Here is a 20,365-nt window from a genome sequence, read left to right as displayed (position 1 = left end):
CTCTCACAGGAAACACTGTCATCAGTTTGCAAACAGCAGAATTTTGGGATTAACGTTGGACGTGTGTGTGTGTGTGCCTGTGTGTGTTTGTGTGTGTGTGAGAAGCCCTTTACACAAAAAAACAGGGATTAACATGGGAAGTGTGTGTGAAGGATACGAACAGAGGATGATGGATGTTTTGAAAACTCGACTTTACTAAACCAACACACACAAACTCAAGCGCACACGGACTTACACAGTAAGTCGTGGGCCTGAAATCACTCACCACGATGGAATCTACAGATTACACTGGAGACAGGGGCCCATGGGGCCCACGGCCCCCCCCCCCCCTCCCTCCCTCTCACACTCAGACAAAATAATGAAACTTTGTAGGGTTCGTTTTATGTCCACAAACTTCACTGAAATGAGCTACTGGGTAACGGCAAAACACAACTGCAGAAAAATCACAGCCTGAACGACAATGTGTTCAAAACAAGCTGTCAACAACGGTTACTTCTGCTCTTAGACATTGTGTGTTTTCTTTGTATGTTTGGGAGAATGCGGTGGAAAGCAGCGCCTGGGATATTCTCAAAACAGGTTTTATTTGTGATTCGGTGCAGCAGAAATGCTTTCAAAGATTTTTTTTTAAGAGTTGAAGGAAGATTACAATTCTTAGGGTAATTTCTAGCTCCGACATCGGGGAAGCTACGCTGCCAGCACAAGAGGAGCCGCAGGTTTTCTACATGGATCGGTCGAACAGAAGAATGGAGCACAAGAAAATGTCCTTATAAAAAAGTAAAAAAAAAAGTGTATACTGCTCTTAATGTAACCAACAATGACATCCAAGCTTTATCGAGCCTTTATGCAACACTGGTGCACGTTGTTGCATGTTACAGAGTGACCTTGCTGTTCCAGCTGCAACATGCCTATTATGTTCATTCCTATTGTTGGTACAAAGGCAAACTCCATGAAGAGGGCAGTTGTTGCGTTTTAGTCATTTTCCAGTCTGTTCAAACAAGGTTGACCAAATCTGAGCAGTCTAAAAATCTTATCAAATAAATTAAAAGGTAAACTGACGGACACGATTTCTTCTTTTCCCACTTTTTCATCGTATTACAAATGTCAATAGTTTGAGATGTGAATGTGAGAGTGTGTACTGTAATCCGTGTTTTAGTGTCTGTTGAATGCCTGGTGGTCCATCTCACTACGACATTCCTCCATCTTCATCATAAGGTCGGTCGTCAAGGGGTGACCATCACCATGGGTGACCTTTAGGATTTTATAGGCCTGGAAGAGGAGCAAAGGTACAACTAAATAAAAAACGGTAAAAAATGAGCAATACGAAAGCTGGGGAAAACAAATCAAATGAGACTTGTGGTACAAATGTAAAATGTTTTTCGACTGCTGGCGTTTCAATCCTCACACCTGTTTGAATGTGTCCAAAGCCTCCTCGATGTGTTCCAGGAAATGCTGCAGCTTTCCAACTCTCATCAGCTGGACACTGTGAACTGGATGAGGATCAGGGTAGTAGTTTCTTCAGGAAGATAAGAGAAAGAGAAACATGTTGGTCATTCCACTCATACATTAACCCATGATGTTCTACCATTGTCGTCACTGCTTTGACGCTGGTTTCTGGTGTCATCTCTATTCTTACTGTGATTCTCATTCACCTTCATTATCATTCATACTGCTTTACTGCTTTGTCTTATGTGTAAGTCTTGTACCACCACAAGGAACCTGGAGGAACACGTTCTCACCGCCCCTGCAGTGTCCTTGCAAAAGGAAAGAACAGGTTCACACTTCAGGGTCAAGTTTGCTTTATGCTTCTTGAATCTAAATCACCCTCAGTCTCCGTCCTTGGTGCAGACGTCCCGACACCACGCCCCGGTAACAGGAAGTCACTCTCCAGTTTTTTAAATAACAGGGAACAACTACAGGCAACGACTCTGAGCTCAACACATCAGTAAATATTGAAGTGAAGCAATGCACGCATGAAAAAAAAGAGAATATTTAAGTGTATGCATTATCCATGTCCCCAGGCCGGTTTGTTTGTTTGTTTGTACCTGCTTGAATGTGTTTCTGCATGTTTATGTCTTTTCTTACAGTACAATATTTGGAGTCCTTGTTCTTATTTTGAATTCATTTCTATTCTAGTTTTACTACTTTAATAAAAAAAAAAAATAAAAACAAAAAACTAGGACGTGACATACATGTGCAGAAATACACTCCCAGTCAAAAGTTTGGACACACCTTCTCATTCAATGTTCTTTCTTTATTTTACTTTCTACATTGAAGATAAAAACTGAAGACATTGAATATATGAAGCAAGAATATATGAAATTATCTAGCAAAGAAGCAGAGTGTGCGCCAGTGTTTCTAAAAGGCAAATCATTATGAATTTAAATCATCTCTCGAATTATGCAGCTAATGGATTTGAAGGCACTGAAATAGATACGCAACATTGTTTATTGGCTTTTTACATAAAGCCCACATACTGTAAATGTGTACACGCATGCTTCAAAGTGAAAGTTCACACACACATACACAGAACTGGGATATGCCTATAAAGATAAATATGCCCCAGAGACTTTTAGGAAACAGCTTTGTTGTTGGCAAACACTGGAGTCCTCAAAACACTCATTTACCCGACTCTGCTTTTCCTTTATTCTCTTTTCTTCTCCATCTCTCCCCACTAATCTCTCATTCCCCTTCCGACTCCACATCTCACATCCTCTGCTCCTACCCATTCACCCCGCTTCTTGCAGGGATTACAGTTGCTGAGGTCGCTCGGCTGCTTCCCTCCCTCCACTCTACTTGTGCTTTTTAATCTTCCCCCTATTTCCCGTTGTCTTCCCGTCTCTCGATTACACGGAACTGCGGTAAGATGCCATTGAAATGTGCAAAGCACCGACCCCTCTTCCTTTTCATTTATTCTTTCCGGTGCAGTCTGACATTCACAAACAGATAAAAAAAAAAAGAAAAAAAAGCTGTAAGTCAACACAGGCATATGAATACGCACATGCACACCAGCATTAACGTATGAGGAAAAAAGAGAAGGTCAATATGAACTGATTTCACCTTCTATAACCTTCTATATTTGCGAGATTTCACGAAAGAGGGTTCAACCTGCAATACAATGAGGCAATGTAAACAGAAAGAGCACTGGATTAACAGAGACATTACTCTCAATTATTTCTTTATGCAACGAAAACAGCAACTTCCAAAATAAATAAATAAATACATTTTAAAAATCCACTCTTCACTTTAAAAGAAAAAATCGGTTTTGTGAATCAATTGAAATCCAAGTCAATTAACATATAGTGGCCACACCCAGAGTGATTTCAAACTCACACAGCTGCTCTGATAACGTTCCAGCAGAATTTTCACTCAGTTAATAAACCATTTGTTCACACCTTCAAGCCTAACTGAGCTATTAATTGACAATTCTACCATTTTGCAGAGGTGGTCCCCAATCCTGTGGCTAAAATTGAATTATTAAATAGAAAGTTCAAAGACTAAACCAACAACATTAGTCCTCCATGAATAATAACAAGTTGCAATATTGATTTAATTACCGTGCCAGTGATTCTGGCTGCCATCACTTGCAAACACACACATCAAGAACTAACTCCAATTATATTATCCTCTTTGCATATAAAGGCACAAAGCAATTAAACTAATTCCATTCACTTGCTGTCTCCTGATTTATCCCTTAATTTTTTCCCATGAGAGTAAATTGAAGAGAAATACGGCCGCGTCGCACGCAGCTAGTTAGAAAGCTGTGGCTCTCGGCTATGCGCAAGACAAGAGGCATAAAGGAGAATTTAATTGTTCTGGAAAAAAGTATCATTTCCAGGCAAATGCAGTGGAACTAATGAGGGACTTGTTTGGAACATGACGTGCTGTTTGTGCGAGGAAAACATGGGTTATCTAACTAAGTAAAAAAAAAAAAAAAAAAAAAACAGGAGGAAACATTAGCTGTACTCAGCTTAATTGAAATTTGCTTTCTGTCCAGTGCAACTGTAGTTTAGCAAACTTAGAATAACCTTGCATCTGCAAGTAAGAGAACAATTTAAACCCTAGTTGAACTATTAGTCAACCCTTCTGTCCAGACAAACTCACCATTTACTCCTGCAGACTAGTAGATGAAAGTCTTGCAAGACACAAGGCAACAAAGTAGTTGATAACACTGGCTCCCAACTTTTTTTGGGCTTGCTTAAAGGTAAACAATATCTACTCAAGATCCCTCTGTCCAGACCACATGTCTATGAGCAACGAGCACTTCAAACCAGGGACAGACTGGCCATCTGGTATACTGGGCATTTTCCTGGTGGGCCGACGTGTTATTTGGGTCAACAGTCCCAACACTGTTTTAAAAAAATAAAAAAATAAATTATATATTGGTCTGACCGGCCCATAAAACCAGTAGATCAGTGGCCAAACTGATCACACTGTTAAACACCAACACCTTTCACTTCAGTCCTGTCTGTTTGTCCTGTTTCCCAACCACCGGCCCTTGACAAACTATTTTCTTCACTGACATGGGGCTGACCCAATCATATCCTCCCTTTGGCTCGGTGCCAGTGTGCAGTGCAATGTGGGATGAATGTAACATTATCTGTTAATGCGAAGGATGCGCAGAGGAACTGCAAGAAAAAAATTGCCAAAATTACAGACACGTGGCACTCACACAGTTCACATAGTTCGCACAGTGAACAGGAACATGTAGTAGAACCCGTGGTAAGCTGGGCGACTTTCACAACACTTAGTCTATGGAATGAGTAGACTACAACAACCCAATCTGATGTCTGATGTCAATTAAATAATTTTGACCAAGTTAGTTTGTATTGTAAAATTGAATGAAATTAGCTAAAGTCCTTACCACTAGCGGCTATTGTGTACACTCACTGACTGACTATAGACATCGCGTACACTGACTGGATGAGAAAATACGCCTAGGTTAACACTTTTCTTACTTTTCTTCTATCCTGAACTAAATAGTCTTGAATGTGAGAACAAATTTAAAAACCACCATTCACCAAAAATGACAGTAAGTCTGTAAGTCGGGCAGCAATCTAATTTCATTATTGGACTATTGTTTGTTTGTATTGAGTAGTAGGCTAGAACAAGGCTAAGCTACATTTTGGCCATGGGGAAATGTGTTAGGCAGTTGTTATGTAGGTGGTTAGGGACAATGTACTGAAATGAAAGACATCACACCAATAATCTAATAATCCAATAACTCTAGTGTTATTCTGGTTTCGTTATTAGTCTATTAAGTGTTTAACTAGTAGACCTAGTCTAAGTTACTTTTTAGGGCTGGTAGCCTAGGTGACTTAAGATAATGAGGGATACACTGAAAGAAAATCGCCCTTTTTAAAATAAGATAATTTTGTTCATTGACAGTGTTTTGCTAATTTGCTAATGCAGCTGTGTCAGAGAATCCCAGACTAAGACCAAAAATGTGTGTGTTACCTAGTCTAAAATGCCAGGGACGTTTTTTTTTTTTTTTTGTCCCAGTCCGCCCCTGCTTCAAACAAAGACAAATGCTCCCCTCTCACACTGGTCATTCAACACTTAGTGGCTATAACTGCATATAATTTATTTTCTTCAATTTGTCTTCTACTCAAGTCAGTAATATGCCTGCAATACCTTTGTCTTCACCAGAGAATGGAAAAGCAGGGGTGCAATAATGCTGGTTTGAAAAGAGTTGGCATTTAATATGCAGCCGTCACAAAGATCGACATTGTGGGTGCACTTCGCTGGTCTACCAAGGACACGGTCGAGGCACAAGTCTTACGCAACAGATTTCTCTCCATAATACTGTTGAATGTTAAAGTACAACTATACATCGACGGGGATAAGTCCTTGTTCATGGACTGTGTGAAACTAACCAAAACCTGTAGAGGAAAAAGCTGAAAGTTTTAGCCGTTACTCTCTATCAGTCCTGCAAATCTCAGTATGATGTCACAAAAAAGGAAGACTAAGTAACACTGGATACACACATCGATCCTCATGCAGCTGCAGGAATACATGAATCTGTTTCTGTGTGTGTGAAATATGTTCACATGCACGGAGACTTTCAATAAGCCTGGCGTGTACAGCCTGCAGCAGGTGTGCCTTAATCGCAGGGAAAGCCCTCTCGATACATCACAAACTGAAAAGAGGAACTGAAAAGACCCGCAGAGAGAGTGGGAAAGAAGAAAGGAATACAGGATGAGGGGAAGGGCGGGAGAAAGAGGGAGAGAGATAACTCCTGCAGCTATCTTTCTACACTGCCATCTGAGGAGCCCAGAGAAGATAGGAGATGAATATGTAGCATCCTCCTCCCACTCTTTTCTCCTGAACCCTTCTTCTCCATCCATATCGTTATTTTTCTTCCACCGCTGTCTGTTCTTTCCCAACTAAAACTCCCATTTTTTCCATTTCATACCTAATTTTCACGATTTTGCTTCCCTACTATACATCACTCGCTCCCTGTTTCCGTGTGATTTTGTCAACCCTTGTGCCCCTCTCTCCTTTTTCATTCATCTCCTCTCTGACTGCCTCCCCTAACCCTTCTCTCTGCTTTCCCCATAAAAACCCCCATCCCTCACTTTGGTTTTGTCTCCGCTTCCTTCAGACACATTTTTCACAGCGCCTTTGATTTAATGATCACTCCATCCCCTTCATTTCTTAGCCATCTCTTGCTCTCTCTTTCTTTCTGCTGCTCTGCGTCTGATTATTTATTTATGGGCTGTTGCAATTTCTCTCTGGTGGATATGTTGTTGCTGGTGTGTGTGAGAGCACGGCTTTGCCACAAGAGCGCTGCCCTTCACACCAGATCAATTAGTCTCACACACACACACACACACACACACACACACGTGTATAATGTTGAGTTGTAGAAAACTGCACTGCAGAAAAGAAGAGCCAGATGTGTGTGAGGAGTGGTCATCCCAAACTACAAACCGCTGACGTAGGGTACGGTAATGTGGGATGCAGATTTCATGCATTCATTCTCAACATTTCCTTCTTTTCTCCTTTCCATTTATATAGTTTTGATTGCGTTTTTTTGTCTCATCTTTTCTCTTTTGCTCCTTTCTTGCTACCTTATAGCATTGTGAGTGCTGGTTAAGCAGCTCAGATTACACTGATCTCGAGATCTGGAGGCACTCAGAAAAACGGGCTGAAGAATAAACCACAATAAAATGAATTGCATTTTGTAAAATTTGAATAAAAAGTTTTCTGAAATATGAACCACTTTTTATAAACGAACAAAAAATTGTCTCTCTGCAAAATTCGACTGAAAAATATGTGTGACTTTCATGACATAAATTCTATATTATATAAATATAAACTGCAGGCTCAGTCCTGGTTTCTGAATCAATAATTACTTGATGAACACATTGTGATTATCGCCTGAAACCAACAACCTCACAGCAACAAAACAAGCTGACATGTCGTCATCATGGTGATGTTTCTGGGATGTAGTCTTACACGTCATGCAGGCGCTGTGGAGTTGAATTTATTTACAACAAAACGGCTCTGACTGGTTGTAGGATTATCCAGTGGCGAACAGAGGTATTTTGTTTCTCTGTATCAGCTGAATTATGTCTCGTAATGAAATCCAACTGGTGTGTTATCAGACTCGCATTGTGACTTTGAGTCTGGTTATGTGAGGCTGATAAATTGCTAGTGTTTTGAACATTAACCTGTAGTTCCTAAAGTCTCCTGAACAACAGTTTTTTCCATGATGTCTTCGTCACATCATCTGTCTCACGAGTTCTGGTGGACTTTCTTTTCTTCTGCGTGACAGAACTGAATCCTCACATCCTTTATTAGGCCAAAGAGCAAAAATGCATGAGCGTTTCTGCACTCAATAACTTCTTTCAGATTTTATTCTGTTCAAACTCAGAAGAAAAGGATCCATTGTATGTTAACCGACCAGATTACTGTGACATACCAAGTCATTTTTTCCCCATTACATCCCACCCATGCTGAGCATCTCCGCAATCTTGTCTAGTTATCTGTCTGAGACTGTCCCCTTTCTATCAGAGAGTAGAAAACGACTGAGATTGGTCTAAAGTAACTTCAAATGAAATCGGAAAGATGTGTGAGGACTGTGAAGGCTTTGAGGATGAGCAGTAAAAAAATATAAAATAAAGCTACTGTCATCTGTTTTCTCACTTCACTGTTCATCCTAAAATCAGAACTGAGAAAGCTGCTGAATCCAAGCACACAGGGAAAGTTTTAATTATTCAGTGTTTCCTTTTATCCGTCGTCCACACATACAAAGAGACGGACTCACCTGTATGCTGGGAGTGTCTTTAACCCGTATCTCAGAGCTTCCTCCCAGTGCTCCAGGTGAACAGAAGCGTCTAAAGCCATGTCTGTGACTCTGAGCTTGTAGAGGTTTTCGTCGGGAACCTCGCCACCAGCAGTCAGTAACAGATGACGGCAGCTCTCTGAGAGCGCTTGCCAATCTGGAAGGTGACTTAAGGAATAACTGAAGACTCACAGAGGAAATCATACGTATATATGAAAACAGCTTAGCAAGAATCTGTGGATTTCATTTTGTGCAAACACGTGTTCCATCATGATGAAAACGTCGCATATCAATGGACACAGCACCTTGATCCATATTCAATTAGCGTCTTAATTATTTAGTTAATTGAGTCTCAGGTCTCAACAGTTATCCAACGTCTGAACTTACCTCTGAGGAAAAAAAAAACATTAATAATGCTGGTAGCTCCATTTGTACATCAACCTGTAATCTAAGATTATACATACTTAATTAGTATTGTTGCATATTAATTAATATATTATCAGTCAAATTTTGTGTCTATTGTGGGGGAAAAACAATCAAAGCTGAACCACTAAAATGTTTTAGATGAGAGATGCATAATAGCAAGAAGCAAGAAGAACATCCTAAATAAATGTGACAGCTGTCTGGTCCATTGTGGATCTTGGGGGTAAAGGATACTGGACTCAGTCTTCAGTTTTTCCAGTCTCGGTAGAGCCTCCTTCAGCTGGCGCCATGTTGATTCTTCGCCTGACAGCATCAGTGCCTCCTGGGCAGAGAGGAGAGGAAGGACTACCTGAGCATCCACATGACTTCAAATCGACAATAATTCTTCAACACTTTGATTTCATCATGATTAAATATTCCAACTTTTTTCAACATGTGCAAAATGGAAACTTTGGATCATATCTGCTTCTGGAAATATATATTTTTTTGTGTTTTTTCCAGTCAACTTTGTTGAAAAAAATAAGTTTGTCCAATACAAACAGACGTTTTATGGTTTCGCACACATTTATTCTGGCTTTGTTCATCCTTTCAAACTCATGCTTTAAAACTTGTTTTGCCGTCACTGTCATGTCCCTCGTGGAAACTCATCATGTTTGATTTGTTTACCCATATGGGACAATTATGCACAGAACGAATGATTCAGCTCCAGCTTGAGAGAAACATCTGGGTAAATTTTGCATCGATATTAAGCATTAACGTTTTTCTACTGGATCTAACGGATTATCTGAGATTAACACCAGCCCTCTATCCTCAGATTTTCATTCACATTCATTCTGATCAGACCTGTCCAGCTGACTTAGGAAGGAAGAGACAGACGAAATGAATCCTAAATTTGATTCTAGTTTAAGACATTTACATATCTTTACATAGTTTTAATGAAACTATAGTGTCACTACATTGTTACAAACAAGTATTCTTTATTTGTGTGCATCTCAACGCAAGCACAACATAAAAAACAAACAACTCTGACGCCATCCCCCAGGTTTGATGTCAACGGTCATTTGTCGCCATGACAACTTTGGATCACAACCCAGCAGCCTGCAATCATCAGCTAGAGATTAAAGAGACAGTAGATGACAGAGGTTGTGTGTGTTGCATGCAGAACAAAGGTTGCTGGAATAAAATGAATGTCATTGTCCCAGAGAATAAACTGAGGGCTCCCTCTTACCTTATCGCAAACACACACAAAGGCTTAAACAGCAACAATAAAGTGTCATATACGGCACATGGAGGGAACAAAGATGCAGAGAGACAAGAGGAGTGAGAGAAAAGAAGCAACATACGGACTGGGACAGACAGTGACGCGCTGGAATACAGTGGGAGGACACAGTGGATTAAGATGGATGGAAAAGAAAAGTGCAGCTGAAAGACAAGATAATTTTCTCATTTTTCAGTAGGTGGTCAGAGAGTGAGAGAGGTTGTGAAGAGGTGGAGCATGACAGAGTGACAGAGGAAGAGGGGGACGGCAAGAGATAAGATATGAGAGTGAGGGAAGAGTGGCGAGAAGAGGATGGGGAAAGGGTACACTGAAACCCGTTATGCACCGATAAACTGAGCCAACAAAGGCACGGTGGACAAAGGTGTGTGAGAGAGAGAGATAGAGAAGAGAAAAGTTCCACAGAGCAATTCCTTACTAATACGACCTTTGAGCTAAACTCATAAGCAAGTGGTTACGTCATGTTCAGAAAATACTTGACGTTCAAGGGGTAACGTTAGTCGCACGCTGTGAGGACACCACTGCTAGGAAGGTGATCGTTAGGGCTGGTGTGAACATACTGATCACACTCACACAATCAAGCTGGTGAGAGAACTCGCATACACTTGTTCCCTGGGTGAGTAGGTGGCTGTATGTATGACTTCTCCTTCTGAGGTGTCTGACAGGAGCAGTGAACCTCCTCAGCACACATGCATACACGTTGTGGATGCTTAATCAAACTAAACATGTTGAAATCTAAATTTCCCTCAAAATTATTACCAGTCACGGAACTGTTTGAAAGTGTGTAGATTTGAGAAAACTGTCCTGATTGCCCCGTGAACACGAACCGAATGGAGTCATATTTATATAAAAGTCAATTTGAATTTTTTATTTATATAGCCTCAAAAACAATACAACGCTTTACAGAGCCCAGCCTGGTTCTCAGTCTAAAAGCACAACAGCTTTTAGATAATTGTGTGTGACAGTCAGTAGAAGATATAGACAGCTAAACTGAATTTTAACCACTTCACTGACGGTTTTGTTGGTATTTTTCATATTGGAGCATATCAGCAACACAGCACAATCCACATATAGATGTTTCTACAGCGCTACATGAAAGCGTGCCACTGTGTCAGTCCCTCTGTTTCATCTCTCTCGAGGACTCTCTGGACTGATAGATTTTGCACATGCTGTGTTAGATTCAAGACAGTGTTAAAATGAAGTATCGAAACACTGTTTCATGGCAATATTTTTACAAATGAAAGTCACAATTGTATCCATCAGCAGCATGAAAAGGATCAGGCTTGCTTTTGAATTATACCAGACACTTGTAATGTATCTTTAGTCTTGATGGGATTCCTCTAAACTGGTGGAACCATCACAATTCAGCTGATGCCTTACGTACTTACATTATGTGCATTTGTTAACACAGCTACTGAGTTAGTTTGTGCGGATGAGCGTAGATAGGAGTGACGAAAAGAAAGGAGGAGATCCAACGTTGGTCTAACCTTGTCTAGAGAGTCACATCGCTGGCAGTGGCAGGTGAAATGGTACTGGTCCTCCAGCTGTCTGCGTCGATCTTCAGTCAGTGACAACGTCTCGATGTAACTTATAGTTATCTGGACACGGAGAGAACAGTTTAAACCTGAGTTCAATTTAAATTTTATTTACATTTTTTGTTATATGTACTTTGTTTGTGCTTGTGTGTGTCTAAGTCCAGATGGCAATGATGCATTACATATAGTCACAGGGTATGGAAATGTGACATTTTGCTTGTGTTGCTGTGATGTTTGACTCAGCTACACGTTTTACTAATTCTCTAATACAGTAAGTTTAGTGCACATCCATCAAAATATATTATTAATAGTACAATAAAACTAACTCAGTCCATGGCAGATACGGTTGTTAGTTTCATATATTATGTAGAAAACTGCCTAAGGTATTGGCTCCTCCATCAATACCAACTATGAATAAAGAACGTTCGATAAATGCTGCTCATAAAGTTCATGGGCATAAAAGCGAGAGCAACATCACAGTCGATGAAAACACGGTATATTCCACGTTATTAATGCAGAGAAGACGCAGTGCGAGTGCACTTTCTTCCACATACCTCCTCTTCAGGGCTGATATCCTGAACAGCTCTGAGCTGCAGCTTTGTTCCCTCAAACACCATCACGCAGTTTGGCCTACAGTCATGGTTTAACAGAGATAAACTGAGGGAGAGCAAACAGGGAGCAAAAGGGAGAGCGAGCACCGCCGGGTGGGAGGAGGAGGGTAAAAGAGAAAGACCAGAACAGAGAAGAAAAAGTAAAGAGTTGGAGGAGAAGAACGTGGGAGAGAAAAATGTATCTGTGATTAAATGTTTAACTTGGCAAATGTATGTCATGGTGTGTGTGTTCCTAAATCATTCTGATTGGTAGTGCTCTCTTTTAAACACACACAGGCACAATAAATACAGTGAGAAGACATGAAGCACATATTAAAGGGCTGCGACTGATCTGAACTGGCCTCCTGAGGAACCAACCACAGGTGGTTTTGAGCTGTGTCAAATCACTCAGTCCAGCAGTGCCTGAAACAGTAATTGGTGCCAACATATTCATGAGAGCAAAGAAAAACACATGTTGACTTCCACGAGATTAAGATCAATGTATCAGATCGTTTAGAGTGACAGCTGAGGAACTCGGAGAGTCTTTTATCCAAGGTGCTGTCTCTTAAATAGCATCTGGCAACGTGAATACTCGTAATTTGAATCCTACACATTAAACACTGAGTGCTGAAATAAACTGAACGCTCAAGCAAAAAGCACACACACACACACAGAAAATTCCCTGCACGGTGCAACAAAATGAGTACTCTGCTTCTGTCATAACAAATGTCACTCTTTATTTCTTTCTGTTGGTCTATCAGACTCTGTGTCAGACACACATACACACATAAATCAAGAAAGGATGGGTACTCCACTTCTGTCACAACAAAGACTTCGGTCCCATTTCCCAAATTTATTACAGATACAAATCATCTTCCTCCTCATCCGCCGGCTGATTTGTGTTGACAACAGTGTCACCACCAAGACACTTGTATCAAACACAGGTCCTTTTATTGACACTCCACATTTTTTCCCCTTAAAGTTTAATATCAGTGGTATTACTGAGCTGGGGTTTTATTTGACTCACAGTGACACGGATTTTAAAACAATCTTAGTAAAGCTTAGTAAAGATATCACTATATAGCCTCTGTATAGCAGAGCTGGAATCCTTCATTCATTCATTCGCTTGGGGTGAACTAACAGAGACAACTGTGAGAGTGGGCTGTTCAGATTCTGGTCGCATTAGGTGAAGCTTTTTGTTTTTCTTTTTTACACCTGATCCCTCTTGATGCAATGTGCTGCAATTGTGCACATTTGATGACTGGTAAGCGATGTCCTAGGCTTACTCTACTGCCAAAACACTGAGAAACGGCTCTCACTTCAGCATTACCACATACTGCAGCCTTCAGAATGATCATAAAGGTGAATCCATAAGGAGAATTTATTGCATGATGGCAGAAGCTAAAGCTTAGTGAAATAACTTGGCCACAGGAAAGACCCAAAAACCAATTAAGTGTCGGGTATAGTTGTACTATTTGATAAGGTTTGCATTTAATGTCTGTCCATAATACTGAGAAGGTAATTGTGTTGATGCTGTGCACTGATAAAAAGTATTTGAAGACCTCCTTGACTCATGAAAGGCATTAACTTTCACTGTGCACATGACTGAGAAAAAACACTGGAGAGGTTTGTCTGCTTTTATGACCCCCTCCATTACTGATGCACTCGTTTATCATATTCAGAAAAACAATGGGTGCAAGACATAGAGAGTGTGTGTGTGTGTGCGTACATGAGTTCAGCCTTTGTGAAACCATCAGTAACCCCCTGGCTTTGTTCTTCAGTGGAGTAGTTGCAGGTTGAATATCAACTAGAAATCAAGCCCTCCAAACGATGCTTTTATCTCATGGAGAGTGGCTCATTAGCATACTAATTAGATTAATTAACTAAACCCCATCTCACATTAACGCTATCTGCTCACACGAACTGAAACCAACTGTTGCTGTATCTGGCAAAGAGGAAAGTAAAATATCACGTGTGTGCAGGACCAGGTTCAACTCAGCTGAAGCTTAATGAGAGAAAAAGCTCAGTGCTCTCGACTCTGTTGCTGTTGTCACATCAGTCGTTCATGTGAAGAGGTAGTTCACTACTACGGCATTAGTGAAGGACTAAAAATAAAAAATATTGTTATGTAGATTTATTACCTAAAACCCATAATTTTTTTTTTTTTACGCTTTCTTAGTTTTGAGAGTTTGTAATTTCCCTGAAAATTGAATTAAACATGTTGTCGAAACATCCTGCAGTCAGAGACGCATACATTTTCTGCATCATGGAAACTCTTGAATTTTCATGTCCCTGCCTCCCGCTGTGTCTGTCCTTCACCAGCAGCTCTGAAAGCTTCAGCGCCCTGTAGTAGGTATGTATGGAACATGTATGGGAGGAGACTGAGCATTAGAGCTTTACAGAGCGAAACCAGAGCAGCAGGGAAATGCAGCTGATCATAATCATAGAGTATCATAAAGCATAACGTTTCTGAAACAGAGCAGTGTGAACGTGTACCAGCTACACCTTACTGACATCCTCCTCATCCCTCTTTTAATTTAATTGTACCTGTTGGTATGGGAAGCTTGTCTGTTATCATCCTCGTTATTATATATAGCCTGCTGACGCCACGTTATTCTAACAGCATTGACTCCGACGTGTGCTGTGGTCTGCTCTGTGGAGAGACCAGTCTGTGTCTGAACTATTAATTACCAGGGTTGTTAATGCAAATTCCTTTCAACCCCATTAATCGCTTTTAGCTCGCCATTAATGAGCACACGTTCAGTCATCTGACCCTGTGCCCCTAAGAAAACTGCACGGAAGGAGGGGATAAACAAACAAGTCCTCCCGATGGCAAGCGCGGCTCCAAAGCCCTGGTCAGATGGCTCTACTGACAAGAACAAAGCCACACGCTTTCACTGTCGACGTGAACCAAACACCACCCGCTGGCGCACGGTGGACAGCCCACAATGCAGACACAGCATGCTTTTCAGCGTGCAGGACCTTTGAAGTTATTTTGGAAAAATATTCTGGACATCATTAGTCATTGTGTTCGATTTTCAAAATAATTACCAGCATTTGCATAAAAGAACAGATAAAGAAAACAAAAAAATATCCCTTAAGGTACTTTTTAAAAGTCAAAAATCTGCTTTAATCAACTATAGAAATCGTGATATCAATAGCAATTATATATTTTAATTCACTGACAGCCTCAGTTCAACTGAGTGCAACACTCTCTGACAGGTGAAGCATAATACAAATCACTTCTTTTGCAGATCTTAACACCTCTGGGCGGTGAACAACTCCTGTGTGAGGATTTGACTGCAGCAATTCATGGGTCCAAATGTCTTTGCGTTACACAGCTAAGGTAGATTACAACGTGTGAACAAAGGTCTGTGCGATCAATTCAACTGAAAGCTCAGAGGATTTCACATTATATTTCCAACAGGCCAATTAGCATCAGTACAGAGGTAGACAGAGAATGAAATATATAGAGGGATGAGTGCAGGGGAGAATCAGAAAGTCAGCTAATGAGAGAAAGAGTTTCTGAAAGGCGGCAGAAACGGAAAAATGAACAGAAAGTGACAGGATGAACAGAGGTGTAGCCCCGCCAGAATAATCCCCCCTCTCGTTGGCAAACTGGTTGCTAGGCGACCCAAAATATGAATAGGCAGGGGACCATCCTGCGAGGGGGCCCATCATTTATGGATGAGTTACAACACAAATCGCACACAGACACACATGATTTGGCTGAGCTTTGGTAATGCCACTGTGACCATCTGACATCTCAACACCAGCCAGATACACCGGCTGGGATACCTGCAGTCTGTGTGTGTGTGTGTGTGTGTGTGTGTGTAGCAACACTAACAACATGCAACACAACCGGCCAAATCCCCCACCATTCACCCAGGGCTCTATACAGGGATTACACTGTACACCACATTGCTGTGCAAGTGCTGTTGTGTGAAAGTCTGCGTGTGTGTGTTTCACTCTCATGTTCCAGGCAACAGTCACTTCATCAATCACACAATCAGTCGGGTCAAACCTGGCGTGTCTCAGAGCTCTGGGCTTTTCTATTGCCTCAGTCTTCCTCAGACAGGGTTATAATATTCTGTCAACATTCATTTTCAAGTTTTCGCCTCATGACAAAAATTCGCTTCCTCCATTCCTCCGTTTGCTCCTCGCACTTCAAAGAACTGTCAGGAAAAAGGCGAGGAGAGTGGGGAGGGCTTTGAAACTGAGTGGGTAGGGACGGGTGGGGCTGCTGGGGTGCAGTGATGGTGGAGCAGGTGACTTTTTTTTTTGCACAAGCAAGAGACAGGGGTTACCATCCGACAAAGATTATGAGCCAGACTGAAATTAATGATGCTTTTTAGATGCGTCGTCTTCTCACATTGCCCTTTATATACGTGTGTGTGCGTGTGTTACCTTGGATACAGCCCGACTCCAATCTCTTGCAGCTCACCGTCACTGATGGTGAAACAGTTACATGTCACCTAAAGGAGTGAAAGGGGATAAAAAAAAAAAGTGTAGACAAAAGAGAGAGCGATTATTTGTTAAATTGCTTCAGGGAACAGACAACACCTTTCATCATATGTTCTGAATATTGTTGGCACTGCAATGGCCCATCGACACTTAGACTGAAACATAGCATGCTTTGATACGCAGGAGATTAAAAGGAAAATCACCAACTAATTGCTTTTAAGTGAGGGATATGTTATCTTAAGAAAAATAAAAAGGTATTGAAATAAAAATCATGCTTGTCATATTTTTTATCAACTAAGTAAAATTAAAAAAAAAGCATTTTTTTCAGTCACCTACAATGGAGTTCAATAGACAAAGTAAAACACTTCGTCTCTCTATGTTACAATGAAAATATGAAAGTTAAAGAAAAGGAAAGTAAATGTTCTAAATTATGTTATTAAAATATGGAAGAAAACAGCACAGAAAATACAACAACTACTTTGGAATAGAGCTCAGCTTCCCCACTGCAACAATCTGCATGAGAAAGGCCAGTTCATTAGCTACACTTGTGAAAACTAATGCTTGTGTCTAAAGTAACACACTGTTATAATATATAGTAAAACTTACACTAAACCGTAGCTTCATGTTATCATATTCAGCATTTATTTGAAATAATTAAGAGACCTGTTGATTCAACTGCGTTTTCATTTTGGAGGCTGGTCTCAGTAGGTCATAATGAATGAATAAATACATCTAATTTTCTTGTTTAAACACGTGTCAATAAAACATACCTTTGTGTATCAATTTAAGATAAATAATAAATCACATATCTTCATTATGAAAAGACGAATTTCACCCTGAAGTGTTCAACACAAATTATCAGCATGTCTTCACAGATCTCAGTTCTAGAGATTCTTTGGCACTTGTGTGAATATAAACCTCTCACAAAGCATTCGGATGGTCCTGGTGGTTTAAATGACACATGCCAAGAATAAATGAATTAATGGGCCAAAGCTTTCAAACTGGGGACAGAGACGGTTTGCTTCTTTCAACTAGCGGAGTTGGCTCTGACACGGTTTGAATAATGAAATGGCTGAAAACGAAAGGGAATGACAGAGAGATGATGAAGGAGAAAACAACAATAAACACTCTGAGACATAAAGTAAGTTAACAAAGAAGTGAAAACTAAAATAAATAAATAAATAAATAAACTCCACCGTCTTTGATGTGTCAATTAGTGAGCTGGAAATCGCAAGTGAGCGTGTTTGTGCGCGTGTTGGAGATTGTGGTGTGTTTGTGTTTCTCTGCCCTGTGCAAAGAGAAGAGAAATATCTATGACTTTGGTAGCGTTGATATTTATTCTGTCACGCTGTCTTTCTCTTTAAGAGAAAGCAACATTCCTGCAGAGACGCTCAGAACCACAACTCATCAATATTCGACGTGACTCCACAGCCGCAATAAACACCATTAGAGTAAGACCTCATGGGAAATGAAGGCTTTTACTTAACTTATTAACCACAATTTGCAAAAATCTTCGTTAAAATCTCTCTCTCTCTCTCATACATAGAAATAATCCTTTCTTCATCTTTACAGCTTCATTGTTATTCAGTCGCTCTCACAGTCATTCATCTTCTGTGCTATGAAACCTGCATCACAGTGGGGGGAGACAGATACATATAGAACAGCCATATGTTATAAGTGCGTTTCAAAACATCAAGACAGAATAACAGTTAAGAGCAGATTCTCAGAAACACAGCCCAGAGTGATAGTTTAACACGACTTCTCTCCATCACTCTGGAGAGAAACGAAGATGTTAATGATATAAAACTGATAAAACTGAAAAATGAGTCGACTCGTTCAAAAGCTGTGCTCAAATCAAATTTTTTAATTATTAGAAATTAAGAAACTGTGGGACCTTCAAGGACACAAAAGTCTGCAATTTAATATTAACAAATCAAGTAAGGAGGATATCAGACAGGTTTGGTCACATGCATTTACTCATTTAGATCATCTGACATTAAACCAATAACATGAACTGGTGAGTAAAACTGGAGACGTCTTCTAATATTCTTCCTGTTATCCACCTGTCTGCTGCATGGCAAGAGGTATTTTACTAGCCAAACATTTTCACCTTATTAGGAAAAGGCAGAATCTGTTAGCGATAGCACAGATGTGAGATATGGGGAAGAACAAACAGAGTTGGGGCGATCCCTCAGTGTCTCTCTCTCACACACACACACACACATTTGTTTCTAGTCTGTCCCTTGTGGGGCCTTGCAGTCTGGATGTTAATTCCAAGTGAATTTACATAATCTTTATAGCAACTTTCAGTATCTAAACTCTGGTTATTGCCAACATCATTTTTAAACTTTATAATCTGTTGTATTCTAAGAATGTCCATATTATTATTGTTGTTGTCCATTGCAAAGCTTTATATGTTGTTGTGAAACTTGTTGAGAGCCCCGACTTAACTTACTTCTGTGACATGTAGCTGTCTTTATACTAATGCTTAATATCACTTGTAAAATTCTTCTTTTTTGTGACTTCCAGGAGACAAACGAGGACACTCGTGATATGGCAATGGAGACACAGACACTACCCACAAATCTGACAACCTGGGAGACTTGCCAAAAGGCTGATGCCAGCACACATGTAACAGATAAATGTAGACTTGCTGATCACAAAATGTTTCTGTTGACTTGTATTCCATTTGCATCCATTACTAAGCTAAGACAGAGTTCACATTGCTTTTCTGATGCACCTTTTGAGTCTGGGTTCTTCATTGTGTGATGTGCTACTGAGTGAAACATCAGACTTAACCTGACAAATGTCTTTTTTGACTTGTGCTCCTAGTGCTAGTTCACCTCACACACCTATTTTCTAGTCTTGCCCTTGTGGGGACAGTTCATGTCTTTACACCAGTGTTTTTCAACCACTGTGCTGCAGCACACTAGTGTGCCGTGAGAGATCGTCAGTTGTGCCGTGGGAAATTGTCCAATTTCACCTTATTGAAAACTAGTTAATTATTATCTGCAATACATAATATGCCATCGTCGAGTGTCTGTGCTGTAGTAGTGACTGGCAGCGTAAACGTGTAATACTCTTCCTTATCACTAGATGGCAGCAGGCAGCGAATTGCATCGTACGTTGAGACCACAATGACAGTGATGGAGAAGTTTTTGAAAAGAAAAAATGCTAACTCAAAACTGAGCACTGGACAAAATTCGGACCCACATGAAGCCACAGCGAAAGTTACCATTCATTTGGATTTATTTTTACCGGGGAACTTTCTTCGTTGTGCCTGGTGTGTGGTGAAAAGCTATCCAACAGTGCCATGGTACCCAAGCAATCTAAAACGCCATCTCCAATCGACACACTCTTCGCCCCAAAACTAGAATGCAGACTATTTTGTTGGCCTGCGTGAACACACGGAGAAACAGGCAACTTTTATGAGAAAAAAACACAAAGGTAATTGAGAGAGCCCTTAAAGCTAGCTATTATTTTCTCAGTGTGGAACAGTGACATCTTTCCCAAGTATTATTGCTTCTGTCAGAATAAGAACTGTATTTCTGTATTCCTGCTGCAGAAAGGTTTTGGACAGAGTTAGAGTTTGTAAAACACTTGCCCATGTAGTATTTTTCTACTACCTCTTTAGTTTTAAGACCACATTGTTGTGGCGTTTCATGTTCAAGCTCTATTTTTGAAGTGTACATGTTAAGTGCACTTTTTATTTGAAAGAAGAAATATAAAAATACTTTTTTTGTGTTTATTTGATTCCTATTGAAGACTCTTCGATGAGAAGGGCTATATT

At 40.3% G+C, this 20,365-nt stretch overlaps 1 protein-coding gene across 1 annotated transcript in view; it reads right to left on the bottom strand.

The window, feature by feature from the left end:
• Positions 1–365: 365 nt before the first annotated feature.
• The window catches only part of smyd3 (SET and MYND domain containing 3), a 69,606-nt gene continuing 49,606 nt past the window's right edge, over positions 366–20,365 (bottom strand). Inside the window, exons 7-13 of the mRNA XM_047579816.1 lie at positions 16,519–16,586; positions 12,076–12,178; positions 11,474–11,584; positions 8,945–9,032; positions 8,270–8,444; positions 1,405–1,513; positions 366–1,266 (exon numbers count right to left, since the gene is read on the bottom strand). Coding sequence (XP_047435772.1) covers positions 1,150–1,266; positions 1,405–1,513; positions 8,270–8,444; positions 8,945–9,032; positions 11,474–11,584; positions 12,076–12,178; positions 16,519–16,586 — 771 coding nt within the window. The 3' untranslated portion in view covers positions 366–1,149. The remainder of the gene's footprint in view (positions 1,267–1,404; positions 1,514–8,269; positions 8,445–8,944; positions 9,033–11,473; positions 11,585–12,075; positions 12,179–16,518; positions 16,587–20,365) is intronic.

The sequence above is a fragment of the Mugil cephalus genome, chromosome 3 (genome assembly GCF_022458985.1).
Source record: "Mugil cephalus isolate CIBA_MC_2020 chromosome 3, CIBA_Mcephalus_1.1, whole genome shotgun sequence".
NCBI lineage: Eukaryota > Metazoa > Chordata > Actinopteri > Mugiliformes > Mugilidae > Mugil > Mugil cephalus.
The sequence above is the reverse complement of the archived record's forward strand: the minus strand, read 5'-3'. Positions and strand labels throughout refer to the sequence as shown.